Source organism: Scleropages formosus, chromosome 8, assembly GCF_900964775.1.
Source record: "Scleropages formosus chromosome 8, fSclFor1.1, whole genome shotgun sequence".
Taxonomy (NCBI): Eukaryota; Metazoa; Chordata; class Actinopteri; order Osteoglossiformes; family Osteoglossidae; genus Scleropages; species Scleropages formosus.
Window position 1 is genome coordinate 25,449,401 of NC_041813.1, and position 24,177 is coordinate 25,473,577.

At 42.7% G+C, this 24,177-nt stretch overlaps 1 protein-coding gene across 3 annotated transcripts in view; it reads right to left on the reverse strand.

Moving 5' to 3' along the window:
• Window positions 1–7,053: 7,053 nt before the first annotated feature.
• The window catches only part of tprg1 (tumor protein p63 regulated 1), a 43,216-nt gene continuing 26,092 nt past the window's right edge, over window positions 7,054–24,177 (reverse strand). For 2 of the 3 annotated variants that reach the window (XM_029254164.1, XM_018757292.2), the window contains 2 exons: window positions 9,805–9,958; window positions 7,054–7,785 (listed from right to left, as the gene is read on the reverse strand). In XM_029254164.1, coding sequence (XP_029109997.1) covers window positions 7,591–7,785; window positions 9,805–9,958 — 349 coding nt within the window. In that variant the 3' untranslated portion in view covers window positions 7,054–7,590. Of the gene's footprint in view, window positions 7,786–9,422; window positions 9,557–9,804; window positions 9,959–24,177 lie in introns of all 3 variants that reach the window. The other variant, XR_003797870.1, reaches the window with a different exon arrangement.

Sequence of the window (24,177 nt, forward strand, 5' to 3'; positions counted from 1 at the left end):
CTTGGTGGTTGTGTACAGCTCAGCGCTGCATTTCCTTGGTCCTACCCTGTCCCTTCTTGTCAGTCTTCATAGCTGACTGTCAGCAGCCTTAACTTCAGCTCCACGCGACACTCGGAAGGTGACATGGCACGAAAAATACCGCAGTTACTCCGTCTAGTGTAAATGGAAACTGAAACGGAAACCTAACAACTCTAAGCAGAAGGAAGCCTTAAAAACTGAATTAGAATAAAGTGATAAACCTCCCTTCCAGATAGAGGTCACTATAAATACTCTTAATAGTAAACGCGGTAATCAATATAACCTATAACTGTTATGTTTTTCTGTCGTGCGAATTTGACACAGACGCCTCAATAAGTTTAACTGTCAGTAGTTTCAAGCCTAAATGCTTATTTTATCTGCTGTATCACACATGACTGTTTTTCAATAATTTATTGTCATACTGCATTTATTACTGCGTATTTCTCATGAATGTTTTTTTTTATTATTACAAATCATATATACATAAAGACAGGTGCTTTGTGTTGTTACATATATAGAGAAATGCTTTTTTATTATTACATATATAGATAAAAATATAAATGTAGACAGATGGTTTGTTATTATTACATATATAAATAAAAATTTAAATGACAGATAGATGCTGTTGCTCTTTGAAACCGTTGACGAGGAAGTATGAAACTCTCAAGGCTCCATGTGTCTGGCAGAGCTTTTCTCTTTCAGCTCTTATGCACCGCTGTCCCTTGGGGCAGATGTAGTTCCGTAACAAGTGTCATCACAGTGGTGTCTTTCTGAAAATGACAACTGTCAACAACGGCCTGGTGCTGACGCACAATAAACGTAGAAGGAACAAAAGATGCATCATAAAGCACTCCTCTTCTCAGCCAGATTCCTGTCCCCGGTGAGCCTCTCCCTTTCGCTTTTACATTCTATGTCCTAGACTGTCTCATGAACACCCCCCCAAAATGCTCCAGAAACATGTAAAATGATCATCAGGTGTTCACAGGACATCATGGTGACATTTCTTCACTGTATGATTACTATGAAAATGCTGCCGGTATCAGGCTTTCATCACAAACACACACGGCATGTGAAGCGTGCACTCAGGTGTAGATTTGATCCCTGTTCAGTTTACGTGAAGCTCCGCGTGGGTTTCGCTACTCTGGTTTCCTCCCAAAGTCCAAACATGGGTGTTTCAGGTGAATGTGTGTATGCATGTGTGTTATGTTGTTGCGCTGTGTGCATTGACTTTGAGGAGTTTACGGTAGTGTAACTAGCGTTGTAAATCATCTTGATTCAAGGTGTCAGTTAAATACTAGTTAATAATCATTACTTGACACTTTAGAGAAAAGTATGCTATACAAATAAATGTAAAAAGTACATTTAAATATGTGTCGTGCAGCCACAAGAAAAAAGGGCCTCTTCTCTTAGCTAAATACCCCCTTTTTCACATACTGTGATACTTGACTGAACACTTCTACCTACACATTACTCTTAATTATAATTCACAAAACATAAACAGAAGAAAACACTTATTTTGCACTATTCATCAGAAAGTAGCATTTGGCTCAAGAGCGTTCGCTGCCACATGTAAGACTTACTATACTACATTTCTGGAGAGACATGACCTTTACCAAAAGTGAATCGTGGACATTGTGGGTGACACCTACAAGCGCTCTACGTAGACGGCATCACACAGCTTTAAAAACAAAATGAAGTGAAACCGTTTTTGCGTCACAGTAAGTATTTTAATTACATTTATTGTGCACAGCAAATAGCGAACTGTCCAAATGTTTGTGTTCAAGCTATAATTTACCACCATTTCTTCTCAAGAGGAACAGACAAGATGTTACAGAAGAGGTGAAGCAGTACATTTTGGTGAGGCATGAAAATCATGCCGCATATGAATGAAATATATGAGAATACGACTGTTTGCTAACAGCAGTCCTATAGCAATGGAATCAGTGTAACATAAATCATTTATTCAAACATCTCCCTGGGCTATAAAAATCCCAAACCCCACAAGCATCCCAAAGCATATTTCACATTTGTGAAATGTTGGTGTACTGCTTGTACGGAACATATTGCTGGATCTGGAGTTTTTATTTTTTTTCTTTTTCTTAGAAGTCCTATTTAAAAATCGATGGCTTGTCAGGCTGGGTCAGCCGTAAACAAAACCGTTTGTGGTGTTATTTCGCAGCAACAAAACCAAATAAACAAGTATCAAAAAGCTGCCCCGCATTCTCCTCATAGCTATTGTTTTCCGTGGGAGGAATCCGGGGTGTGTTCTACGTTCCGGCATTCTGCATTGCTGGGAGGACTGGCAAATTTGAAGTTTTTCCAAGTATCTTGTTGCCCTCCGAGTTTAACTTAGTGCTCCAGACACAACAGTGACAGCTGGGGATGGGAAAGACCAGGAGAGGGGGAGGAATACGTAAAAACAAGACGTCTCTGACGGCCTCGCAAAGGAGTGTGGGAGCTGGACGCGTGAGAGGGGACGAATGAGGAGCGCGATGAGTCCTGCAAGCACGACACGTTGGCCTGTCCGGCAGTTTGTCTTCAGTCGTGGAAGTGCGACAGACAGAAAGGCGGTCACGTGACCGGTGGCACGGTCCTCGATGTGGCCAGACGAGTTGCGGACGTTCAGGTTGGGACAGTTCCCCCGGTGCAGAAGTGCACAGACCCTCTGCCAGCTGAGGATCGCCAGCCCCTCACAGAATCCATCTAATGTTACAGGGCAGCGCTGGGAGTCACACGGGGTCATGGGCATTTTTAAGTGCGTTTAAAGATCTATCTTGCTAGTGAAACTCCAGTTGAGGGCAAAAAGAGTCTCAACTCAGGTCACAAATGTAGAAAGGAATAAAAAAAAACTCTAATGATATTCAAATATTCTGCATAATCAAGACTGTTTAATTGGTTCAGATGCATTTCCGGATTCTGCCGCATCTTACATTTTTCTGTGCTTAAATCAAAGTTATGTTTAGACACATCAATAATTTATTAATTTCCTGAATTTATATGCAACCGGTCAGAAATGCACAGTGTAGTATCTTGTTTATGTACAGCAAATTTTCAAGAAGTGTAGCACTGTATTTACACGTATTCATTTAGCTGATGCTTTTTTCCAAAGAGATTTTCAGTGTTAAGCTACCTACAGTTATTCACCCATTTATACAGGTGGGTCATTTTAATAGAAAAATTTAGGGTAATTACCTTGCTCAAGGGTATTACAGCTGGAGGCTGGATTTGAACTTGCATCCCAATGCCTCTGGGATAGGCTCCGGTTCATCGCGACCCTGTTTAGCACAAAGCGGTTATTGAAGTTGGATGGATGGATGGATGGAAAATAAAAGAAAAGAGCCATGAGGAGGCTTGGCATGTTCCCCATGCATTCTGTGTGCCTGAATAATTAGTTAAGGAGTAAAAATGAATGATGGAGCGCTGAAATCCATGAGAACATTCTATGCTGCCTTTGTCTATTTCAAATGAAATGTTACACTGAGCCCCTACAGCTGTTCCTCACCACTCGGGAGTTGTTTGTAAACTTCCAGGAGGGAAATTTCTAGTAACTACGAGGCATGAATTTATTATTTACAGTACACTATCAGCTCGCATGCAAAATAAAAAGTCGTAAATCGCATCTGCACATGTAAGAAACAGTAGTCCACATTAGAAGTATTTCTGTGCTTAGAAGAAGGAGACCAAGGCAGTAGATGTGGGGAAGGCTTGCTGTACTTCCATGATGTACTGAACTGCGGTGGAGGGCTTGCAGCAGCCATCAGGCAAGATTGTTGGGTCTCCCAGAACAGTGAAAAGAAAGAAAGTGAAATGTTTACTCTGATCTTAAGGCACAAGTTGCATAAAATCAAGATGTTACTGTTCATGTTCATACAATATTCTAATTTAGTTGGATATCATTACTAATGATCCTGTTAAGAATGCTTAATGTAGCAATAGTAGTGAAAGCTTTGATTTTAATTTCGATGAATTAATGTTCCCGTCCTGGGTGTGTCCCCTCCCCCTCCGGCCTTACGCCCTGTGTTGCCGGGTAGGCTCCGGTTCCCTGTGACCCCGTAAGGGACAAGCAGTTCTGAAAATGTGTGTGTGTGTGTGTGAATTAATGTTGGAAGAAATTAATTGGTTTAAGACATTTAAATCAGTGGCAGGTTATTATAAATGTGTTTCCTATATAGTACAAGTTGAGATTGTGATATCTTAGTGATGGTGTAAATAGGATAATTCACTTCTCCACTTTCGGTAACTGCTTTTTCAGTCGTTTCCCCTTCAGAAATATTGAATCTCATACAAATTTTTGAACGATGAACTTGTGTGAAGAGGTGTTAGATCATTCTTGCAGTACAACCTTTATGAAGACAAATGATTATGTGCGGCTTCAGTGTGCATGTGCCTTATGGAATCATATTTGGCAATGATGTCATCTTGCGTTCTATACCCTCCATTATGTTATCGTTCTTTAGTATTATGCCACAAAAAGATTCAGTGTATTACGTCATTGTAAACATCCAAAGTAGATCCCCCTGTATCAAGGGTAATTTAAAGGTATTAAAAACATATCCTTTGATGAAAATGTATCTTGGCAAGGCTGCATAGATGATACCAGTATAATTATATGCCATGTAAGAAGCATGATTGAGCAGAATTAAATAGAAACATCAGACTCTATAGAAATCAGTGTAGAATTGTCATCATGTTGTATTAGTCATTTTATTGTATGTATGTTTATATTTTTGTTTTTTACATTCTCATTTTATTCACTTTTTTCTTTTTTTTTTTTTTTTTAATTACCGACAATACATCGAGAAGGCCAAATCACATATACTGTATTTCTAGCTTCTTTCAGTGTATTTTCTCTTCAAACTGCTTCAGTGGCAAGAGTAGAAACTGGAGAAGTTAATCAGTTTCATGCATAATTTTAAATATATATAACCGAATTTAGTAAATATTCTCCCCTGAGCTCTTTGGCAAAGGAAGAGAACACTGTATGGTATTATAACAGTTTTAAAATCAGTGTTACATAAATGGCTGGACTGTAGTGAAGCCTTGACACAATGACAATATAGTACAAAAGTCATTTCTCAGTATCCTGGATTTCACAATATTTTCGGCATTTACCACGTGCGCATGCATATACACACATTAACTTTCTGATCTGGAAATAGAAAAATGTCACCAGTCGTGGCCATATCTCAATGGATCATGTCTAACATAGCATTTAATAGGCAGTCAGGACCTTGGAGAGCTGCTAAGCTCACAGTACCTGACAATAAGTATGTGAAACAATTAATTCCAGTGTTAAAAAATTCCCAGGTGACCTGTGCAGTTGTCACACTTGTAAAAAGGCAGACAGTCTAAACCCAGAGCATATTTACATGTGACCATAACAGTGACTAACAAGCAAGGTTTAAATATAGAGATGAAGATAATGTTATAAAGTGGCCTATAGTTTTGTTACTGATGTTCAAGGTTTTTTATAGCTGGATATGTTAGGTCTGTTATTTGTCTAGTCTAGCACACTGTCTAGTCAAGGATAGAAGAGCAGAGCCCGTACACCGAGATCTTCTTTAGAAAATACAGTATTGACCCATATATCTTAGCCATATCTTCTTATAGACTGCAATTGAGGTATTTTGAAGGACACAGCCACACCAAATCTTGCTGGAGACTGCTGACTGCCCCTGTAGCCTGTTCTCATGTAAATGCGGTGATCCAAAGAATACACAGGTCATGAGATGGTTCAGGTCCATTGTTCCCACCGTGGCAGTAGTTTGTCAATGTGCTTTGTAGTTTTTTTTTGTAGTTTTCAGGGGAGGGTAAAGGATCGGAACAGACGGTGTTCTGCTTTTTGCGTGAAGAACAAGTGTCTCCTGCAGAGACCATGTCCAGAATGACTCGAACTGTGAGTTAGAGGATAGTCCTCAGAACCAAGCAGTTCATTACCGGTCTGAAGAACACGATGCATTATAATAACCCTCTTTGTAACTCGTCAACTGACAGGTAACTATAATAAATCCTACAAAGTTTTCCAGACCAGTCCAAAAGATCAAGTGTGCAGCTCTTCCCCCATGAAATTTCCATCACTGTTCCTCTTGTAAAGTAGGGTGTCAGATGCCATGAAAACCAGAATTCACTGTGGTTCCCAGGACCAAGACTGAAAATTCCTGTTTATATCATTGGACATATTTACAACCAAATAGTCAAACAAGTGACAGCAGGACCTTCATTAGTTAGTCATGTCTAAAACCCAAGTGATTATTCATTAGCAGACTGCACAAAAAAGGCATTCATTGCCTTCTTACGCTCCCCTATCGTTTACATTTGTTTCTTTCGTTTTGCCATTTTTGTAACGGTCGCATAAGACACCGCGTATCGCATTAATGATAGGATAGTGGTGCAACAAGATATGCTTTTATCACAGTGGAAAAACTAAGTACACAAGTATTCTCATTTTAATTAATTTAAAAATCCTGTGTCCTTAGTCTTATCCAGCTCAAGACAGTTCCAATACATTCAACTAATGCATTAAACAAACATGGTGTCAAAGCACAGAATTCTTCACAACCCATCAGTATAGGAAAAATGAATCGTTTTACCCAGTCCTACCCAGCTCCACTCATACTTCTGCTAATATTTAAGAAATTGAAAATGTTTGCTGATTAAAAAGAGCACTGATGGTGGACAGCTCTTACCAATCTTTATTTTTGTGAAGAAATTTGGGAACGGGGGAGTCGGCACCGGTTTTTTCTCAAATGAACAACTGGTATAGATAGTAACTGTCAGTCATAATTCAGCATTTTAATGAATACTTTCAAGTTAAAGTAATGCAAAAAGGAAGCAAATCCATCACCAAGATAGCAACGAGTTTGACACAGAGGCTTAATTTAATATTCCACTTTTAACTCTAGCTTCAAGAAAATGTAAATATTTCACACTGAGTGGAAGTCCCACTCATGGGTAACTAAAATATTAACATAAAAATGTCTTTGTAGGCTATGGAAATACAAAACAGGCAAGGAAGCAGTTTTATCTAGAAAAAAATTAATCTTTATTCCCTTATCACCTGATGTGTACAAATGTCTCCCAAGAAATCAGCTTATTTGTTACATTCATTTTGTAAAGCTTAACTTTCCAGAGAAAAACCATTCAAAAATTACCGGAGTACATGTTCACAGAGCGCAAGACACTTTTGGAAGAAAATTGTGTAGCTTAGTGGTTAGAGCTACTGCCTGTAGACCCAAATGGCACATGTTCAACTCCCTCTTCCAGCTGTAGTACCCTTGAGTAAGGCCCTCACCCTAAATAGCTCCAGTTAAATAAATCTAAGTAGCTTTGGAGAAAAGCATGAACTGAGTGAATAATGCAATGTAAATGACAGATGTGAGCCTAGCCCAGACATACTGACTGGGTATACCATGGAGGGGGTGCCAGCCTATCACACGGTACAATTCAAATAAATTTAAATTTTTTAATATTAAATGCAAGAATAAGCAAAGGTCACAACATAGCAAACTTCATAAAATGGGGAAAAAAAGACACGATGGAACTACCAAGTGGTTAGGAAGCATGAAGGTCTCCTTAAAAACCAATGTTGCCTCTTGCCAGGCAGTAGCCCAGCTTGTTCTGATTGCCGATAAAGGACATTAAACCCACATAGGCCTCGATGACGAGTGGCTGGTTCAGCACGATAACTCCATTCGCCTTCCCTGGGACGGGTTCCTTAGCGTGGGCATTCTGGCACGCCTGGACCAGCTGCTCTCTGAAGTCGTCCAGCTGTGGAGAAGACAACAGCAAAGTTGCTGAAATGCAGGCATGTGGCTCTTTTTGTAAATACCTTTGAACCATAAGCATAGTGGGGTACCCAGCTGTATAATATTTTAAATGGCTGTTGAGGGAAATGAGATCCCTCCCTGGTGTTTTTTTTTTTTTTTTAATTTAAAGATCGCAATGGCCGTTTTGATATGATCATAAGGTGTTTCCTGTAGGGGTACTGGACTTAAGAGGAGCAAAATATGAACTTTCTGTATCAAAGCCCTAAAACACAGTATGGTTTTGTAGTGTAAAAATTAAGTATGTCTTGTGCAGTATGGGTGTGTGATATTGGCTCGTGGCATGTTTCTTGCTTAGTATACGTGTGTGCAAAGGGGGGGGCATACACAGAGGCAGTGCCCGAATTATGAACACCTGACTTACGTACCGCCCATACTTATTTACGAACCAAACTTCACAATTAAGCCTATTAAAAATTTGAGTTACTGTATATACACACAATGGTTCATAATAATAAACGGGCGCTTTTTTGCAAAGCAAATCAAAATATTGCGTGTCTGCAGCAATTCGTCAGCTCATGGGTGCGGCGCGTGAGACCAAGGTAGGACAGACGTCCTTTTCCCATCAAGTGTCTCATGTGTTACTGTATTTGGCTTTAGTTTTGTTTTTACCCTCCTAGTCCTGCCACCAAAGCATAAATGTGATGCAAGTGATGGTGATGCATTCAAGAAAAACTCAACAATCACGAAGCGAGCATTAAGTTTCTTTACTGTTCCGCACACGCACGCGTATACACAGTCGCCCTCCTTCTCAGAGAGCAGTCGGCTACAAAAGAGACCTCTTCCCAGTTGCGGAATCTCACTCCAGACCCCCCCCCCCGCATATTCTCATGCCTCTCTGTCCCATTCCATGTCTCTTGATAACAACCGCTTGCCTTGTCCCTTGACCACGACTTCAGATCCTCGCTTCTGTTCAGTTCACCGATCGACCGAACGTTTGTCCGTCCCCGACCACGAGAACACATCTAGTCCTTTGATTCTCAAACTATCCTGCACTGGGCTCCAATGTCTTCTGTTTATCATGATTGTATCATTTCTTTTTCTATGCCTCTATTATAAATACTATAGTTGTTATTATGGCGGCATGCTGGCACAGCGAGTAGCGCTGCTGTCTCACAGCGCCTGGGTGGTGCGAGTGGACATGGGTTCAATCCCTGCTCAGTCTAGAGATGTATGCATGAGTAAGTCACTGACAGCAGTCAAGCAGAAGTAGGCGAGCGAAGCAGTCCGGTTGGGGTGTAGCGGTTGATCAAGTCTTGTAAATAGCTGAGAGCAGTTCTATTGATGCATTTGTAGACAATAACCAGGGTCTTGCAATTGATCTGGGCAGCTATAGGAAGCTATTGCAGTACGTTGTATTATTACCGTATTGTTATATTACGGATGTTTCAGTGTATCCGAAGCACTTCTTTCATGCTTTTTATGCATAGAAAGGCAGACAGTATACTACATACTGAGACAAATTTGACGTTAGACACAAACTGTACCTAACTTCCTACTTAAAGACAGACCGAGGACGCTGAACTCGTTCGTAATTCGGGGACTGCTTTATGCATGTATCTGCACACGAGTTCTACCCACCCATCTGTATCTATCGAAGGCCAACACACTTGGTTTGTGCTGCTGAAGCGTCCCATTAGATGAGCAGCGTGCAAAGGCATTCCTCAGGTTGTGCGGTTCACTGTCAGAGGTTACCTTCATTAGGCGCTCTTGTTCTGTCAAGTGTTAAGGTGAAGCCGAATTACTCTTTTTGTACTGCGGATTCTTAACGTGAATGAATCCCACCCACATCACGCACATTCCACTGAACTGCAGTCACGGCTAGAAAGCCTCGCGGTGCAAACTTCGGCCGATCCGCCCATCCGTCAGCACCCACCCCCACACGCAAAGATCATCTGGACTAATTATTCTTCGCCATTCTTCCTTTCTCGGCAAGTCTCAAGAAACAGACTAAACAGCTCACCTCACACAGAGCGGCAAACTTCTCATCGGCGTTCCTCACAGGGTGGTAGGTGAAGGTAGCGAACGGGTAGTCTTTGGCAAAGGGGTTCCAGCGGGAGGAGAAGCTGGGCTCCCTCATCCTGTCCCAGAAGATACGCAGCCCTCGTCCCTCTCGACTGCAAAGCAGGGTGAATAGGAGCAAAGTTAATGCCCTCAACTGGAACGGAACAGAACACAATGTACATGCCATGAATGGAGGCACAAAGCTGCCGTTTAACAACGAGATGACATACGAAACACAAAACGGAAATAAATCCAAAAAAAGTTTTTCCTTCCATAGCCTTCCCCTGACATCTGCAATTTTCAGTTCGCCACTGTCGACCTGGCTCAGATGCCTGGTAAACGGGTGTCAAGTGATACATACACAGTATGGCACTGTGCACAGTACTAAAGAGACTGACTGAATGGGTGAAGAAAGGGGAACATTCGTCACTCCAAAGCATTTGCAACATTAAACAAGTATGTCCCAGATAATATAAATTCTTCGATTCCATGGCTCTGTAAACTGTTTGGTCAGTAAAATGTGTTAAATACTTTATGTGCAACTCCATCAGCGCATATCTACCATAACATCCAGATGCTCATCTTTAATACATGCCATATACTTCTGAACCTCTAAAGTCTTCTTCATAACATCCCTTCAAAGAATACTAAATGCTTAGTTTACATTTCGATTTACATAAAACAAGTGACACTTTATGAATTATGAAATAATGAGCACCAGTTCCATGCTGGATGCAAACTGCGGTGGTCAAATGAACAAGGTGGATATGGCCCTCTTACGCTGCTACAGATAGATTCAATTTTAGGAAATTGAATTAAATCAAAACAAATTGAACAGTCACATGGTTTAGATAACTTGTAAATGAAAAAACACAAGTCACTTAAAATCTTCATCAGTACCTACGGTAAATGAGGTACAACGGAAAGGGGACATGTGCTGCATTTGTCCTCATCAAATTAAGGAGGCGTTCCACTGGGAGAGAAATGCAGCCCGTAACTGCTCGGCCTTCTTATTCATAATGACACGTGGAATTATTCACTCCTCCCGGTAATTCGTCGAGCTTTTGTAGATTGCAGAAGCGCGGCGATTCGAGAGGAGCGTGTCCAGTCACGAAGAGCAGCTCTTTGTTTCCAGTCCAAACCAATGAACCAATAATGCCTGAGGATGGTGTACAAGCTACTCCCTGGATCACTCCCAGGGTTCTTTTAAAAGAAAAAAAAAAAACTAGGGTGGATTTTCTCCCCTTGTGCCAAGTTACACATACTAAGCCATTATATCATAATCCTTCACAAATAAGAGTCCACTTCCTCCTCCCCACTGTGCAGATTTCACCTTATCTCAACTATACAGGGGCAGCAGGTAGGGTGGTGCCCCATTTGGATTTGGAGGTCACAGGTTTGAATCCCACTCCCTGCTACTGTATCATCCTCAAGCAAGGTAACTTGCCTTGAATTGCTCCATTTAAAAAAAAAAAAAAAAAAAAAAAAACCCATTTGTTAGTTAATGGCAAAACTGAGTTGCTATACAGAGAAAAGTGTTTTTTTTTAAATCTTCATTTAGATTAAAGTCGGAAAATGATTCTTTGCTGGTCAGTAGAAACATAAGCAAAAACATGTTGCTGAAATCAGATTTTCCAAGAAAAGTGTAACTAGATATGTGTCTTGTGCTCGTGTGTGAAGTGTGTAAGCACAGTCATTTATCTTGGAGGAACGCCATCAGAAGACAAATGGCCGGTTACAGATGTAATTTAACCAGCTTCATGGAAACACTTCAGCAGATGACCTGCTGAGGGGAAAAAAGTAATCAAAATGTACATGCTTTACTTTGCTGTGAATTTCTACTTTTATAGTTGATACCTGTGAATCAGGGATTTTGACCACTTCCCACAGATCTCAAAATATTTCAGTAATAAGTACCATTAACATTTATCCATTTAGCTGACACTTCTGAAAACCGACTCAATGTTACAGTACTTAGTTTACCTGTTTGTACAGCTGGTTAATTTTATTGGAGCAATTTAAGGTGAGTACCTTGCTTAAGGCTACTACAGCTGGAAGTAGGATTTGAACCTGTGACCTTTGGGTCTAAAGCCAGCAGCTCTAAGCATTATTGAACCAGCTGCCCCTCATTTACTGTGACAGTAAATGAACTTTGAGCAGAACCATAAAAGTATGTTTGCAGCGCAAGAACACAACGGAAACAATGTGCAAAACTGAGCTGCTGGTAAAAGTGGATGCGTTCAGGAATCTAAATGGGCCGACTGTTCTGCAAAAGATGTAAAGCCAAGGACTCGGCCGATTCATCACGTCTTTCAAGGAAAGTTATACACTTGTACTTTCCATCCAGAGGACCTTCTGGTACCAGAGAGGCTAAAGCAATCTGTTCTGACATTTCTACCTCTTTCTTTAGAGCCAGCACCTTATTTTTAACCACACTTTATTAGCGCAACCTGTTGCGACTCAAGTCATCCGGACTCAAATTTGAGAAACTCTTAATCTTCAGCCAACCAAGCCTTTGCCAATGCTCAAACCCAGCTGGAGACCCTCCGTCCTCATCGCCCTCCTGTATGGAGGAGACTGCTGGAAGACCGCTGCCGCTATTGAGCGGAAACTTGAGGTATTCCACACCAAGTGCCTGCGGCGCATTCTCAAGACCTTCTGGCCAAGGACCATCGCCAAGGAAGACCTCAGGAGCAGGACAGGGATAAGCACCATAGCAGACACACTCCAACTGCGTCAACGGAGATGTTTGGGACATAGTTCTCTCAACTGTTCTGACTGTCGATACGGCTCCCAGAGCAGCCGTAGGCGGTCAGGTGGAGGTCCCATGCCATCAGGTGGAGGTCCCGTGCCATCACCTCAAGCACCAGATGGTCTGAGTGAATAGTCTTTATATACCAATATTTAGGCAGAATATATATAGAATTTCTATTTTTACATCTAACCCTTACGAGGTGTGTGCATGCGGTCATGGAGCAAGATTGAACAGCAGCATCAATACAAGCAACTCCAGTCGGTCAAAAGCCACCGGTCTGCTCTCATTTCTGTTTATGGATTAATCGGTACCTCAATGTGGCCTGAATTGCTCATTAATGTGCACAACAAAAGGTGAAGATTCCTAGCCTGCAGTTCTTTTTGTGGCCGATGAGCCAGAAAACCACACGACGTGGAATTATTTAAGATCAGTTCATTTTACTGTCGCTGGTGTTTCACTCAAACAATATTTACATTGACTTTCATTGACGTAAACCGGTCGATGTTTTGCAGTTTTGGGACCAGTGAGCACAGCATCTAAAATGCACCAAGTGTCGGGAAATTCCTTGGCAAGTCAGAAATACCACCCGAGGCTACGAAATAGCTGCTCATCTATATATCACTAAGATTGGGAGGGGACCTGCTGCAATCGTTCACATCAGCATTTACAGAGGAGTTTTCATAATGACAATGGGCCTCGAGGTTTGCACACACCCTCCAAAGTAAACGTTACGCTCAGCAAAGGCTGGAAAGAAAGATCTCACGGGCGCCTAAAAAGCGAGCTTAGGACAGCTAAACCTTGCAACGATTCCGTGTCACCAAAGAAAGTTTGTGAAGCACAAGAGATTTGTACACACTTCCTTTTGTGTGCACGCTGAGCGATTGCTATTGTACGAGGGGGAAACCCCCCCCCCCCCCCCGAGAATTCCAGAGGTAAGCAATCGCGCCAAGCGGACTGGCCCAGACAAGCAGAGCAGGGGTTGGGCGTACACCCAGTCGCCCTCGGAGCCATGAGCGTGTTCATTGGGCTCGACCTGTAACTTTCACTGCTTTCTCCAGAAATGAGATCCAAAAGAATAGCGAGAGGCAATCAGTCACACTTCAACAGCCGTACCATCCACTTTTACCTTTTTCCCCTACAAAGAGAGCGCATATGAAAATAACTTCAATTTCGCAATCGGAAACAGTGCAGCGAAAAGTGATTTTGTGGGTGAACGTCCCAAACCCTGCTCATTAGTCACCTCATGCAAGTTCAGTGAACATCTCACACACACACACACACACACACACACACACACACACACACACAGAATGTATACTTAAATATGCTGTAGAAGCCCAAGCAGAAATTCCACCACCCTTCTTTACTCAGAGGTTTCAAGACTCATAAGTCAACACACAAGTAAAACACCACAGCCAGCTTCAGCTGTCATGGCACACGTCCCACATTGTCTGTGGGCCAATAAACAAATCTCCCGATTGCTCAACAGTGCCCATCATCCCACCCCTCTGGCTTACACTCCCCGCCTTGCTCAGCCCTGCAGCGCTTCATTCAAGAGGTAATGACCTTGCGCTCCACAGCGCATGAGTGCCATGTATCTCTGCACCTCACAACATGGAGTATTGAGAAAGGCGCATGGATTTTTTTAATTTATTTTTTTAAAACAGTTAAAACAGCGACGTGCTGCACATTTTGACAACTTTCCTTTTATGGCCATCCATTGCTTCACATTCATTCAAACCTCCATTAACATGAGACACTGGATGTGTAATTCAGCTCTGAAGCAGCACCTTGACTATTCTACCCCACTTCTCAAAACAGAGCAACAGTGTAACTGCATGCCTTTGGTGTGACTGCGCAACTTCTGCTGAATTTGAAAATTAACCTGTGACTGATGTGTCAAAAATACTGTATGCTTAACCTTTGACTCGTGAGGCTTTCAATTCATTGCGGGATACGTGATGAACAGGGTGCGATTTGCGTAATTTAAATTCCCTCCCGCTCAAAATCCTGGTGAGCATCCAGGTGTTCAATTTCTCCATGTGGCACCCTGCTTGACCGTGGTTAGGTCATGCATATTGCGCTGGTGGAATGGAAGTTCGATGAGGAAATGATATAGTCCGCTACCACCCACCTGCTCTTACAGTATTTATAAGAGTATTAGCCATGGACTCGAGTTAGCTTCTCAAACGAACACAAAGAATTTAATTTATTATATTGTGGGGTGCAGGCAATAGAGTGGGTAGGGGTGTCCTCTAGCAATCTGAAGGTTCTTTGGGTCAAACCCCTGCTCCTGTGTAGGAGCAAAAAAACCCCTGCTCTGTAAATTGTTTAAGTATGTTACTGCACTAGACCTTGGACAAAAGAATCAGACTTTACGAAGTATGCTTTTTTTCCCCCTCTCTCAAAAATTAATGGGATGCATGGATGGACATTGTTAACACCATTGATCCAATAATCCAAAAAGAAATAAGGGTTCCACCTACAGGAGAGCAAGTCTATAATTGTAATCCTGCAATCCCCAAGCTTGACTTGCAAATGCAGGTTTACAAAAGGTATTTCAAAAACTAATATTTCCCCAATGCTGACAGCTACGAAGAGGGCAAAGACATGTTTATTGAGAGCTTTCCGTTGCCTCCAAAATTAAAGCGAGACCTGGGCCTGTTGCGTGAGCTTTTGACTCAACTTAAACATTGCTCTCAGAATCACTGACAGAGAGCATTCTTTTAGTGCCTCTTGAAATTTCCATGACGAGCCCTTTTAGAGCAAAGAAAAACAGATTTCGGTAATGTGCTCAGAGCTCAATAATCACCTTGTCTAGACAGTTGAGAACAGGCTTTTTTCTTTTAAAATCACTTCTGTTTTCACAGCCACAGGGACTGTTATTATGCAGCACTAGGAGCCCTGGGAAGGAAACACTGGTGGACAAACAGTCACCAGCTGCAGGTTTTCGACGCACTCCGTTTTGGTGAGTAACGTGTACGTGCGTGAGGATGCAGTTCTGTTCTCATGTCAAGATGAAGCAATGTTTACAAAACTTAATTTGGGAAGAATTATTACCATATTACCTTCACAGATATTTAAGTACTTACAAATAACTTGTTAATTGGCTATCAACTATCAATAAATTAAGTGTACATCCATCCATCCCCAGTAACCACTCTAGCCTGAGCAGGGTTGTGGTAAATGCATTCAAGATACATTGGAAAAGATATTATACCCCATACATATATTACAACAGCTGTACACAAAGACCCAGTCCAACCAACAATAACATGAAGTCACAGAGAATAACATCCAGCATTGCCAACAAATATCTCCATGACTCAAGATCAAGCTTAACTACCTTCTCTAACCATCCTTCTCATCCCTACTGTGTACTCCACCATCCCCTCCTCCTCTCACTGCTGATAATTTTGCTTTGTTTTTCAGAGACAAAGCCAATGTAATCACAGACAAGTTCTCAGCATCAACCTGCCCTGTTAGCGCTGGACTTCCATGCAAAGACATGCTCTCCGAATTCAAGCCACTCTCACAATCTGAAGTCTCCGATCTCCTGCTATCACACAGACCCATCACCTGCTTGTTAGAGTTGATCCCATCCCATCGTCACTCCTACACACCATCTTTTTGCAACTCTCCACCTTCATCGCTATGATCATCACCTCCTTTCTCTCCTCCGGTTGCTTCCCATCTACCATCAAAACCTGCTCTCATTTCACCTCTGGTAAAGAAACCTCTCCGGAGTCTAACTCGGTTCAAAACTATAGGCCAGTCTCCCTCCTCTCCTTTCTGTCTAAAGCTAAAGGAAGAGCGGCCTGTGATCAACTCTCAGAATTCCTCACCCGGAACCCATCTCCTCAATGGGTATCAATCTGGATTCAAAGTTGGTCACTCCATGGAGATGGTACTCCTGGCAGCATCTGATGCTCTCCAGTTGGCTAGAGTGGCCTCCCTCTCCTTGGTCCTCATTCTCCTTGACCTGTCTGCAGCATTTGACACTGTCAGTCACCAGATTTTACTCTCCTCTCATAATCAGCTTGGGATCAAAGGAATGGCACTAAGATAGGTTGAGTCCTGCCCATTTGACAGATCCTATCAAGTGGTCTGACAGGGCTCCCGTTCTCCTCTGCCCCTCTCAACCGATCTCCCACAGGGTTCGGTACTGGGCCCTCTGCTCTTCTCGATCTCCTCCCTCAGCCCTGTCACTGCCTTCCATGAATTCAAATACCACTGCTATGCTGATGATATCCAGCTCTTCCTCTCCTTTCCACTTGGGGGATCAGACATTTCCATGCACATTGGTGCCTGCCTGTTGGACATCTCTGCATGGATGCCTGGCCACTACCTACAACTCAACCTCTCCAAAAGAGATCTTACACCTCCTAGCTGGCCTGTCTTCCTGTCACGATCTCTCGATCAGATTGAGCAACTCACTCATTTTTGCCTGCCTACTCAGCTAAGAATCCGGGAGCGAAGACTGACTCAAGTCTATCTTCCTCTCAGCACATGGAAGCCACAACCCAGACCTGCAGATACAACCCCTGGCAAAAATTATGGAATCACCACTTTAAGCATGTTTACCCAACTTTTTTACTTCATAGCAAATAAACAAGTCACAGATACAACACAACATTTTTTGTTTAATAGCTGGACATTCTGGCTTTGTTGAACATACCTCAAACAAATTAAATTTAATTAATGGCAATTTTTTTCTCCAAATCAAGTAGAGGAAAAAATTATGGAATCATCAACAAAAAAAAATAGTCAATACTTTGTCGTTCCTCCTTGGGCTTTTATGATGGCCTGGATTCTTTCAGGCATTGACTTCACTAAGGAAAAACAGTATTCTTCATCAAGCTGGTTCCAACTTTCTCGAATAGCCATTAACAGAGCAGATTTGCAGGATGGAGCATTGTCATGGACCAGTTTTTTCAATTTCCACCATAAATTTTCAATCGGATTGAGATCTGGACAGTTTGCTGGCCATGCCATTGAGTTTATATGCCTTTCCTGAAGAAAAGCTTTAACACTCTTTGCTCTGTGGCAAGATGATGATCATCCTGAAAAATTACTTCATCACCAAACCTATTTTCTATTGATGCAATGAGAAAAGTGTCCAAAATTTCAATGGACACCTGGGCATTGACCTGCTGAGGTCATGATTGCCATCTCACCTGACATGCAATCCCATATCATAAATGACTGGGGAAATTTGATTGTTTCTCTTGAGGCAGTCATCTTTATATGTTTCATTAGAACAGCACCAGACAAAAGTTCCAGCATCATCACCTTGGCCAATGCAGATTCATGATTCATCACTGAATATCACTTTCATCCAGTCATCCACACTCCATGATTGCTTCTCTTTAGCCCACTGTAACCTTGTTTTCTTCTGTTTAGGTGTTAGTGCTGGTTTTCATTTGGCTTTTCCATATGTGAATCCCATTTCTTCCCGCCGATTTCTTATAGTTCTGTCACAAACATTGACTCCAGTTTCCGCCCATTGGTTTTTCCATTTGTTTTGTTGCGCATTTTCTATTTTCAAGGCATACTGCTCTGAGTTTTCTATCCTGACGCTTTGATGTCTTCCTTGGTCTACCCCTGTTTTCCTTTTATTACCTTCCTATTTTGTTTATACTTGCACCAAATTTTAGACACAGCTGACTGGGAACAACCAACTTCTTTTGCCACACTCCGTGTTGGATTTCCTTCTTGAAGAAGTTTTATTATCCTTTCCATCATTTCTATTGACAACTCTCTTGTTGGGGCCATGTTTCCTTTCAGTTAGTCAAGTCCAACAGCTCATTAAGCTCTGTAAGCTCTCTCTTTTAACTGCAGACTAATTTGCATTTTTTGACTTGTGTTTGTTTTAAAAATGCAAATACCAAGTGATTTCATAATCTTTTCTTCTACTTGATTTAAAAAAAAAAAATTGACATTAATTAAAACAACTTAATTTAATTTGTTTGAGGTATTTTAATGAACCCAGAATATTCAGCTATTAAACAAAAATTGTGTGTTCTCTCTGTGATTTGTTTATTTGCTAGAACATTATTTAAAAAAATGTGAACATCCTCAAAAAGTGTGGCGATTCCATAATTTTTGCCAGGTGTTGTATATGCTGCATAACATCTGCAGGATCCGTCCTTATCTCACAACCAACTCCGCGCAACTACTTGTCCAGGCCATGACATCCCATCTGGACTACTACAACTCCCTCATCTGGCTTTCCTGCTACTGCCAAACTTCTACAGCTGATACAGAACGCTGCTGCCCCAGTTGCGTTTGACTTGCCAAAGCATTCGCATGCATCTCCTCTCCTCGTTTCTCTGCACTGGCTTCCCGTAGCTGCCTGGATCAAATTTAAGACCCTAGTTACAGCCTACAAATGCAGCAATAAAATTGCTCCCAGCTGTCTACAAGACCCGATTATTCACTACACCCCTACCAGACTGCTACGCTCTTCCACACCTGCCCGCTTGGTGGCCCCCCGCACGAAAGGTAAAGACCGTTGTGGGGGAGCAACCTCCCCCTCTCACTCAGAACTGCTGAACTGTTGTTCAGGTTCAAAAAGGGTCCTAAAAGTCACCTCTTCCACACACCCTTTGCCCATCATCTGTTAAGTTCATGTCCGTAAGGTGTAAACGTTCACGATCATGCTCAGATCAGTCCTTTGCACAACTACTCCTGCAACATAACATGTTTATATGCATCTCCAAAAAGTACTAGGAAACCGAGTATGAATCATCAATATTAGTTTTACACAGCTACTTATGATGAACATCAGTGCACATAGTGGGGGGGGGGGGACTGTACTTAATCACATCTGCAGCTATGTCTCTTTCTCCTAATGTAATGCACAAATTATGAGATATGCATCACTTTGGAGAAAAGCATCTGCTAATTTGAGTACACGTAACAAACCAACCAACCAACATGAGTATTTCATTCAGGTTGTCAAGTGGGCACCTCCCTTCGTCGGTGTTGAATTAGGCCTACGACACCTCCGGAAATCTCAATAGCGCAGTCTGGTGTCCCAGACCCACCCCCCTCCACACACGTTAGATACCCTTCACTTTCAACGAACACTACAAATCCACACACTCAGCTACCCCAGTTACACCACTGTTCTAGACATACGTGCAAACACACTACCTTCACAACTTTAAACCATCATGGATGCCTCCATACCTGCCACTAAAACTATGAGTACACCACTCCCCAAACTAACAAGGCCACACCTTAATTACCATCAGCTGCCTCCCATTAACCACCTGCCACCAATTTTACCACCATTACACACCATCTTCTTACTTAGAACCCTAACTACCCTGCTCTCTTCTCATCCATAGCCACTGACTCACCTTCTCAGTAGTCTCAGACAGCTCCTATCCTGCCACCCTTAATGAGCAGCCTCTAATATCAAATTCCCCCAACAATGATTTAGATGAGTTAGCCACAAACACCCCAACACCTACCTCTACTGGTCTCACAAGAGCCCCTCACCCACAGTCTCTTGCCTGTGCCACCAGATCCACATACTTCAATTTCTACTCATGCCTCCCCAGTAGCGTCCTCGAACGGCACTTAACTCTACAAAGTACATGGCCCGCTCACACTCCGGATACACCATGTGTGGATGCAATGAACTAACCGCAGTGATCTGCAGTACCTGGAGCCATTTGACCACATCAGCCAGCAGCTTCCAGTCCCGTGCCATTACCCCACCTACCAAGACACGTCCGCTCCTGCATAGTGTTACCCTCTCCTGCCCGCACAAAACCACTTGTTTGATCTCCACTGCAAATAGGTAAAGAATTCACCACTTGCCACTTCTCTCAAAAATACCACTGAACATCCAAGAACATGATTGTGGTGCCAAGTATAGTGTCCCTGTGCCAAGCTTACCTTACACCCTGACAAAATGTGCCTCAGCGTCGCCACACCGTTACACAGCTTACAACAACCATCACCACCTGCCCACTGCTTAACATTCTGAGACGTTGGCAGCACGTCATAAGTTGCTCCAACAATTAACTTAATGCGAGTCGTCTCCACAGGCTACGCATCTTGCCAGCGTACCTTTGTCTTCTCCACACCTTCCCAGTTCATACACTGACCCTGCTTAACTAAAGCAACCACCTTTGCATGCCTCGCCGCCTCTTCCTGCTCAACAACCAGCCGCTGTTTGTCTGCTTCTGGGGCAGCACTACACAACTACCGCACACAGCCAGAGCCAAACCCTGCTTTCCTTCTCTGCACATGTCCAACCACATCCAACAGCTGCAGCATCCCCTTTGAATGCTGGACTTCATCTCTGGGGTTCCCCCTTCTACCCGTCCTTACCGACGGCACCACTTTTTTCACAAACCCATCTTTTGACTCTGCTAGAATTGGCTCCAAACCCGCTTTTACGCACACATACTCCTCAACCAAATTTGTTACCAGCAGCTCCAGCATCCCCTTACTATACAATGTTACACTCCTTAGACAATGTGATACCCCCAGCCACCTTTTTACTGCCTTACTAATAGCCCACTCGGGCTTCTCACCCTCCTGGACAGAAAACTCATACACCCCAAGTCGCCACTTAATGCATGGCAACAGCCTAAATTGCAGACACCACAACTTCAATTTCCCAAAGAGGAGAGGTGCATCAATGCTCTTGATACCTTCCACAACTACCTCCCTTAGTGCTACAACCTGCTCCTCATCACTTAACACAGCATTACACCACCTATCCGGGCTCTTTACTGGCTTTTCTAGAATGGATGGAATTACCTTGTCATTAATACAAAACTTCTCCCGCACCACCCTCCCACTAACGATCGAGAGACTCCTCGATTTAATCCGCTTAACCTTCAGCATACCCACTTCAAGTTATCGTTGAGCTTAGGCAACAAACGACGAGTACAAGGTGCCATTGCCGTAACTGTCGTCATATCATCCATAAATGCTCTAACAGGGGGTAGGCACATCTCATCCCGTAGCCTCTCACCGCCAACAAGCCATTTGGAAGCTCTTATAATAACTTAAATTCCAAACCCAGTGGCAAAATGGTACATCCAGCCATGATTCCAACCTTGAACTGATGCCAAGTTGTTGTATAGCTTACTGTACTAAAACAAAACTGATTATCTGCAAAGTAGGCTTTCACCAGCCTTGTAATGCTTTCAGGGACCTTAAAAATCTTCAACACCTCCTACCGCAAACTGCAGAACTGACACATAGGCATTAGCTACGTTCAAGAACACCACACCGAGATCTTTTTTCTCCTTCTTGGCAGTCTAAATCTGATGCCAAATCATAGTGGTCTGCTCCAAGCACCCCGATCATCTTGGAAGCCCTGCCTTCTGCACAGGTGTATTAATCAAAGTATGCTTACAACCTCCTTGCCATGATACTAAAGAAAATTTTCTCTTCCATGTTGAGAAGGCTAATAGGTCTAAATTGTCCTACCCCAATAGCATCCTTCTCCTTAGGAATAAAAATTTGTCATGTAGACCTCTGCAGTTTAGCGGTTTGAGTGAGGCTGATATGTCCGTTGTACTGATCTATGACACGCAACCTCTGGTGCTCAAATGGGGGAATAGATGCTTTAATAGGCTCCTGCTTTTTCAGCAGCTTCAACCCAAATGTAAAGTTCTGTATTCCTAAAGACGGGTAGGGCTTAGGTTGTGTCCACAAAGTGGCACAAGTACTTCAGACTCCAGCCTTAGGTGTGGATGCAAAATCAAGCTGTAAAACCTTGTAGCAGGGTATGAAAGTGCATATACCTGTACATCTGGTGTTACTGGTTTGCGTCTTCATTGCTAAGTCTGTACTGCTTTCTTCTTTTAGCAACTGAAGGCACTGGTATTTTTTAAGTAAGTGGCACTTACCCTTAGGTGTGAGTACAAGCTTAAGGTATAACCTCTGGAGCAGGGTGTCAAAGTGCACTTGTCTGTTCTTTCGGGGTTGCTGGGTCAGTCCTGGCTTCCTGTGCATTCAATGACCGAAGGAAAAAGTACTTTTTTGAGTAATGTGTCTCTTGCCTTTAGAAATAAGTGCAAAGTTAAAGAAAGCAGATTCTGAAAACATCTGTGGAGTTGTGTGAATATGCAGGTGTCTAAATTTGCAAGATTGCTGGTTCAAGTCTTGGCAGTGTCACTTTTTGTTTTACACATCAAGCTGTGTAGGGACAAGAGAGATGTTAGAAGGTAATGGTCCTAGGCAGTGGTGTGGAACAACAGGTAAGGAGCTTGATTCTTAACTAGAAGGTTCCTGGTTCAATTCCCCAGAAGGAGGTAAGTATGGACCATATACCTGAGCCTGCCACTGCCCATGGTACCAGTGTGCAAGGATCCATTGGTATGACTGATGGAGGTGTGAGGGTGTTTTGGAATGAATGTGTTGGGGGGGAGGGAGAGAGAAAGTACCCCTGGTGGGCTGGTTACTTTCTCTTGTGAAAAGTTTTATCCCATTCCCCCCCCATCAACAATTAGTTTCTTTACTTCATCTATATTTCTACTACCTTCTACAGAAGCTACATACACCACAGACTTGGGATGATTTGCCCAGCACAACCTGTTTACACTCCATCTGGTATGTATTGTTAGAATTTACTTGTTATGCTTACCTTAAAGGTTCCAGTCTTTCACCTCTGGCCTGGGACTTGAACTGTTCATTTCCATCACCAGTACACACTGTTTTAACTTGTGTACCACAGAGCCAGTTGTACCTTGAATGCCTTTTTTTTTAGCTCTTGTGTCGTGAAATATGGATCTTTGGCAGGGCTCTTGAAAAGGATTGCCATCACTCACATGGGATTCAATACGCAGGCTCATAGAGCCGCAGCGCACCTCACTAACCAGGTGGCCATATCTCTGAAACTGAAACACAAACCTCTTCAAACATCTCAAGTACCTTTGACAGACCTCAGTTTCAAGGAAGCCAAAAGGAAACAATTCCACACCATATAGGCTCAAACCACTGACTTCATTAGTGCAATGCTGCTACTCAAACTACTCACCCACAGAGGCTCTTGGCTACCTAGTCCTGAAAGCTCAGCTTTTGTATTTGAAGAAGTGACTAATTTTCTGTTAGAAATTCCAAAACAACTGGACCTGGGGCTTGAACAGCAGACTTCTTGAAAAGAAGGCTAACAACTAAACCTCTGAACCACCCAAGAAGTCCTAACTGTAGTATCTCAGTTCATATGTATTGGAAGTGAAACAGGTCTCCTATCTTGAACAAACAAACAAATGCATCATACAACCACCTGCTGCTCTTTGTTCAGTAGTTGCACTATTAAGGCACCGAGTGATACAACACAGCGCTGAAAGCACAGCTTTGTAACGCAACTCAAAGCGGTGCTGAAACCAGTGCAATAAACACCCAACTTGAAACATCGTGCAGATTTGTGGGGTTTCTGCAACACTCCTTGTCAGACACACCACACAAATGCCCAGCTGCACATACCTTCAAACTTGAGGGTAAAACCTCTCACACAACAGGCAGGAGCCTTAACCACAAGACCACACTGCTGGTCACACCCACTCATCTAGAAATAGTGCCCTTTGACTTTCCTTCCAC